Source organism: Cheilinus undulatus, linkage group 15 (genome assembly GCF_018320785.1).
Source record: "Cheilinus undulatus linkage group 15, ASM1832078v1, whole genome shotgun sequence".
Taxonomy (NCBI): Eukaryota; Metazoa; Chordata; class Actinopteri; order Labriformes; family Labridae; genus Cheilinus; species Cheilinus undulatus.
This window is the reverse complement of record NC_054879.1, coordinates 8,182,276-8,188,162: the sequence shown is the minus strand read 5'-3', so window position 1 is coordinate 8,188,162 and position 5,887 is coordinate 8,182,276. Positions and strand designations below refer to the sequence as shown.

The 5,887-nt window shown below is 41.4% G+C and overlaps 1 protein-coding gene across 1 annotated transcript; it reads right to left on the bottom strand.

Annotated features, from left to right (window-relative positions):
• Nucleotides 1-282: 282 nt before the first annotated feature.
• Nucleotides 283-3,671, bottom strand: twist2 (twist-related protein 2). Its single transcript, XM_041807508.1, has 2 exons — nucleotides 2,969-3,671; nucleotides 283-759 (listed from the first exon to the last, which is right to left on the bottom strand). The coding sequence occupies exon 1, from the start codon at nucleotides 3,494-3,496 to the stop codon at nucleotides 3,002-3,004; it is 495 nt and encodes a 164-aa protein (XP_041663442.1). The 5' UTR covers nucleotides 3,497-3,671; the 3' UTR covers nucleotides 283-759; nucleotides 2,969-3,001.
• Between the last annotated feature and the right edge of the window lie 2,216 nt (nucleotides 3,672-5,887).

Below are 5,887 nucleotides of genomic sequence, written 5' to 3'. Positions count from 1 at the left end.
GCTGTGTTTTTATGGTCGTTTTTTAAGTATTCCATACATAACAAGAGGAGGGGAAAGGGGTGCGAACTATTACACCCAGAACTTAAAAAAGTTGGTGTTTCTTTAAAGGCAGCAGGGAACCTGAACAAGCGAAGTACATCGTTTAAACAAGCCTGAATTATTCCCTTAATTAAACTGGAATGCAACTGATTTAATAGGAATTAATTCAGCTGCACTGCATGCTTTGATAGTTTTAAATTTACCACCGAAATAATAAAAAATCAAACAATTTCGTTCAAAAATATGTGTTTTAATAAATAAGCAGGAACAAAAATGTACAATGGACGGAGTTTGGAGACTTGCTAAGAAAGTCGGTGAAACAGATCCATGCAGCAAATGTCTGTAATTTGCATTGGTCCCTTTACAGGCTATAGGCGCACTTACACAGGTATGTACAATATGCATTCATTATATATATAAAATTTGTACTTTGGCTTAAAGTCTTTAAAAACAAAAACCAAAATATATCTCCTTCTATTTAAGTCTGGCCATGGCCGAGCTATTTTCCTTTATACATTACAGGTCTGCGTTTTCTTCCTCTTCCTCTTCCACAAAACAGCTCCGGACAGTCAGAAGCAGTGTCATGATTCTGCATCCACACACACGCTTCCTAAGAGTTTGTAGTTGTGGGTCACATTACATCTCTCCGCCATGCCTTTGAGGTCGATGGGTTCTCCAATAATCCCTTTTTGGTCTTCATACTTTGTAGAAGTAAACAGTCTGTGATGGAGAAGAAGAGATGCACATAAACATTATTACACAACACAGAGAAAAATGGCTATAACTTTACGCATGACGCGTATTGATTTACGCATGACGCACATTGATCCTGGCTGCTTTTGAGGCGGTACATGTGATGTTTTTAAAACATTCGCTGGCTCGCATAGCATGTGGGAAGTCATTAATGAATCAATTATTAGCCAGTGAGTTGAGTGAAACCATATGGCGACAGAGAAGCACGAACATTGTGGAGATTGGATGTAGCTCTGCAGCTGCGGTGGAATCCAGAAAAAAGGCCGTTATTTTGGAGCACCTGTGTAAATTCACGCGTGTTCATTTGACTGTAGATTAGTGGACAGTCCTAAAACAATACAATATAATTCCTTAAAGCTGCTCTAAAGTTGGAGTCAGTATTACAGTTATTAAAATATGGAGTCGCGAGGGTCAAGTTTGTAAAGAATATTCTTTAAAGACCTGTTTTGTGTTTGGATAACACAACTTTATGTGACTTTGTAAATCTTAATTCAAGCTTAAAAATGTCTAACTAATTTCCTATATGATGGGGCACTTTTCAGGCCTTGTTCTCTTTCAGGTCGTTATTACGCACAGGCTGGTTGCCAGAATTATTAAGCATGGAGGTGAAAACAGCACCTTCATATTAACTGTGCCTGCACAAACCCCATAATAAAGTTTCTCGTCTTCCCCACTGCTGTTTGTTTTAAACAATAAAAGAAGCTCAGAGACTTGAAAACAGCCATTTAGTTTCAGCTGTTGTTTGCTCCATAAAAGCAAAACTTCATTTTCCCCTTCCTATAAATGTCTATTTATGTTTTTATGATATTTTTTAGAATTAAGAATGCCTCACAAAGTTTCCATGTGTGACATTTCATGAAAATTCATGTTATCGTTTCACCATGGTGTCATAATTTATGCCACAACCAACGCTTTGTTTGTCTTTGTGGTTAAATTGCATTTTTTAGTCCTCTAAAATAACCCAAGTGAGAAATAAAACATCAGCCCCAAGTCCAGTTTCCTCTCAGCTGTCAGGTGTCAAAACGTTTCTTTCCTTAAAGCGATCCCTGACATGATTTCCTCTCGCGAGCCTGAGCAAACCATGAGCTGCAAATCTGCAAAATAACGTGACCAAATCCTGCCCGCTCGTTAATACGGGCCTCTGTTTTTATTGTCTTGGGCTTGCCTTAAATTTTTTCATGTCCAGCCGAGCTGCCCATTCCTGCGGTCTGCGCACAGGAAAGCTCTCTATTGTGGATATAAATTATCCATGGTGGCATTACAGCTGCGTTTTGGTGGCAGCCCAGTTACTGTTTTATGTCCTACCCCACTCATTATGAAATGTTGTTAAAAGGGCTGAATAAAAAACTAACTGCGAGAGTCACAACTGGTTTCTGATCAGAAATAGAACGGACTTGACATTTTTGGTTAACGAGGCATATTCCTGTAAAGCCTAGCGTGTGAAAATGTTCCAAAACCATTATTGTGTTAATCCGCCTACTCTCCTGCGCCTGATCCCTTTCTCTTAAAATAAAGACAATATTTCTTTTTCCACATCCTGAGCTGAACTCAGGCCTTGAGATCTGACTGGATGTGTCACCCACCGCCTTTGCGTGTATTTACAATTAAAGTGGTGATCAGCGAGGCCTTACGCACAGCAGCATCCAGATGAGGCGTTGGAGAGATGCTGAGGCCTTGGTGTGAAATCTGACAGACACATAACAAGCGCGCCCAGCACAGGCGTGCTTTTTGACATGTGGATTTGAGTTTTACGCACAGCTCATGCTCAACAACATTCTGTTATTTCTTCCACGTGAGGGCAAAGCTTAATAACTTGTTTTATATGGTATAATGTGTGCGTAAAAATGTGGAAGCAGGCTTTGACTTTCATCCTTCAGATCAAAGACACGTGGCCAAAACACCATCATGCAGTGACTCCAGTTTTAGAGATAAAAACGCAAAGAATGGCCAACTATAAAAGGAAGCTAACTTTGTGTGAACCATGATCTTTCTGTGTACATTTAAGTAGGGTATCATTTCCCTGCTCTTTAACAATTAAAAAATGTATATCATTTTCATGGGAGCATCTATCCGCTCATAATTTGTCCAATCATAAACAAAGCCATATTTTCAACAAGTTCTGCAACCTTTAAGGATAAATACACCGCTCATGGAAGCTTCAGGTTGTGGTACCCACCGCTTTGGCATAGTAAGTGAAGCTCTCTGAGTGCTAGTGAGATGCTGACATAGACCAGGCACCCTCCATCCTCCACACCGAGAACGCGTAACTGAGTCTTTCGTGCGCCACATAGCTGCAGCTGGACATCTTGTTGTCCATCTCGTCGCTCTGCAGCACCTGACACAGAAAGTCAATGTATCTGGAGGCGAGCTTCAGCGTCTGTATCTTGCTCAGTTTGTCCGACGGCAGCGTGGGGATAATTTTACGCAAAGACGCGAAGGCCTCATTCAGAGACTGAGTCCGTTGCCTCTCCCGGACGTTGGCCAGGACGCGCTGGTTCTGCAGCTCCTCGTAAGACTGGGTGCTGCTGGGACTCGGTTTCTTCCCCCGTTTCACCGGCCCCGGGCTGCTGCCGCTGCTGTCCTCGCAGGACTTTTTACTGTGTCTCCTCTTCCTCGCGAAGCGCTTCTGCTGCCTGTCCAGCTCCTCCTCGCTGGTCACCAGACTATCCACAGGGGAGACCGGAGAACTGGAGCCCTCTTCCATTTCTTTCTTGAAGAAATGCAGGGAAAGAGCGGAGAAAACGTTGTCCACTTTTGAAGCCGTGGTTACAAAAATGTGTAGATATCCGAAAAGATGAGGAGAATTATTAGAAGTGTCGCTCTGTGCGCTTCGACTGGTTTCAAACTGGAGGTTGGCACGCTTCTCCTCACGCAGGAAGTTTTTTGCTTAACTTTTTTTGGAAACTTTATCCCAGTTTCAGATGCTAAATACTTTTGAGAGTGGAAGGGGAGGGGTTTGGAGGGTGGAGGGGGAGCTAGTGTGCGCCCTGGGCCGCTAATAAGCAGGAGGGACCAGTCATGGTTTCATGTGTCGGTGGATGACTGCAACAAGGCACTGATATTTACTGTCCAAAGCAACGGCATGAGCTCTGATTTTGACTTTTACGCACGGTCATCCAACGAAATATTCTCTTTTAATTTGATTTAAAATTATTTATTTTAATGAAATAATGATACAATAGATATTTTATTAAATTTACTTATAATTAAAAGATGAAAAGATACAATTTTATTTAGGAATAGATCTTAGATGAAAAAATAGCTCAACTTTTTAAATTTCAAGGTCGGAAAGTTTCATCAAAATGGAACATTAGCCAAAAGCATGCAGCTAAATAAAAAAGTAAAAAATAAGTATTTATTTTCTGACTATCTAAGGTAAGTCCCTCTCTCTTGGGCCTTTTATTCTCGCTCAAATCAACCATCAACAATAAACGCGCTGTTTTCCTCCACTGTAGACTGTCTGCTCGGTGGAGGCCGTTTTACGCACAGATTCGTCGGCCTTGAGGAAATCTATCCTCTTGATCTTTAATCGAATCAAGAGTTTTCGCTCTCACAGCTCCTATAATGTGGAAGTCAAACAGGAAGGAGGCTTAAACTAACCGAGGAGCTCTCTGGTTTCTGCGGATACCTCCAGTGGACGACTCCTCCATGCGTTTTGTCAGCGGTCCACCTCTTCATCTGTCATGTCATGTTTTCCTGCGCACAGGTGGCTCACATTATGGAGCTGAATTTATCCTCTGCCAGAATGCAAAGGTTGTCCAAATCAGCTGACTGACCTCTGGAGATTTCGCTGGTTCCATATTGTCATGCATAAAATGTTATTTTGCTCCTAAAATCTCTTTTGTAAACGACTATTTAACAATTTGCTTTTCTTTTTGCTCTAGAGAACAAAAAATAAACAATTTCAACACTGAATTGGGCTGATTTGATTTCCAACATTTCTGGGACTGACCTGTAACATTTTGTCAGACTTTAAAGATTTGAGTCTAACAGAAAAAGTGAAGTGATTCATGTAAGACCGGATTTCTGGCTCTTTTCAAAAGATCACAAAAAGCATTATGCTCCACTCAAACATAACACTGAAATAAATTATCAAGGAAACAAGGTTTTGCCTGTTGATGTTAGTCCACCATTAATCAAATTGTACTGAATAATTGCCTCTTATTAGGAGGCAATTTAGCACATTTCACATTCATTTTAGTTGTATGAGAAAATAATCACTTTAGTTCTTCTGCTGCATGTGCCCATGCTTTCTATGTTCGCTGTAAATGGGGCAGAACCCTGCTCCTCCTAAAGGTTGCACAACATTGTTTAATCCCATGAGCTCCAGCCTGGTACTGCGACATATCCTGGTTTTCCCTTGAAAGCCTCCCTGGCCCACAGGAAGCCCTGCTCTGCTTTGTGTTTTGGGTTCCTTTGGTAATAGTGACTGTCACACTACTTTTACTCCATGCCAGAGCTCTTAACTCAGACCCTGGCAGGCTTCAGCACAGGTCTAATGTGGTTACATTTACTGGTCTCGTTCATACACCCTCTGTAATATAAAGAAGCTAATGTTTCACACATGAAAATATGAAAGAAAACACTCAAATATGTGTGTGCACATGAGAGAGAACATGCACACACAGACTCAGACACACTTTCCCTGATTATGCCCTCTGACCTGGTGCTCCCTGCTCAGCTGCAGGAGGCCTCTGTGCCCAGGGGACAGGGTTCTGACTTGCAGAGTGGGAGGCTGATCCTGCACAGCGTCTGTGAGCTACAGGCTCCACATGTACACACTTCACAAGGAGAAAAAGGGGAAAAGAGGGGCCCCAAGACGACACTTCTCCAAGCACTGTGCATGATCTGGTCGCTGATAGGGAAGCAAACATTGATAAAGGCAAACATGCAGGGAATAATACAATCAATGGGAATGGCCAACAGATTTTAAGAGTTTTGATCAAATTCCACCATAAATAATGAAGATAAAATGTGAGAATGATTACATTTTATTATTGGAAATTCATCTTGAAGGCAATTTGAAAATAATTATTTTAAATTTTACTTTCCAGGCAGGACATGAGCGTGTGAAAAGTTTATCTGTTGAATTAAA

Coding starts and splice junctions, on each gene's coding strand:
- twist2 (XM_041807508.1), bottom strand. CDS start 3,496: ATGGAAGAGGGCTCCAGTTCTCCGGTCTCCCCTGTGGATAGTCTGGTG.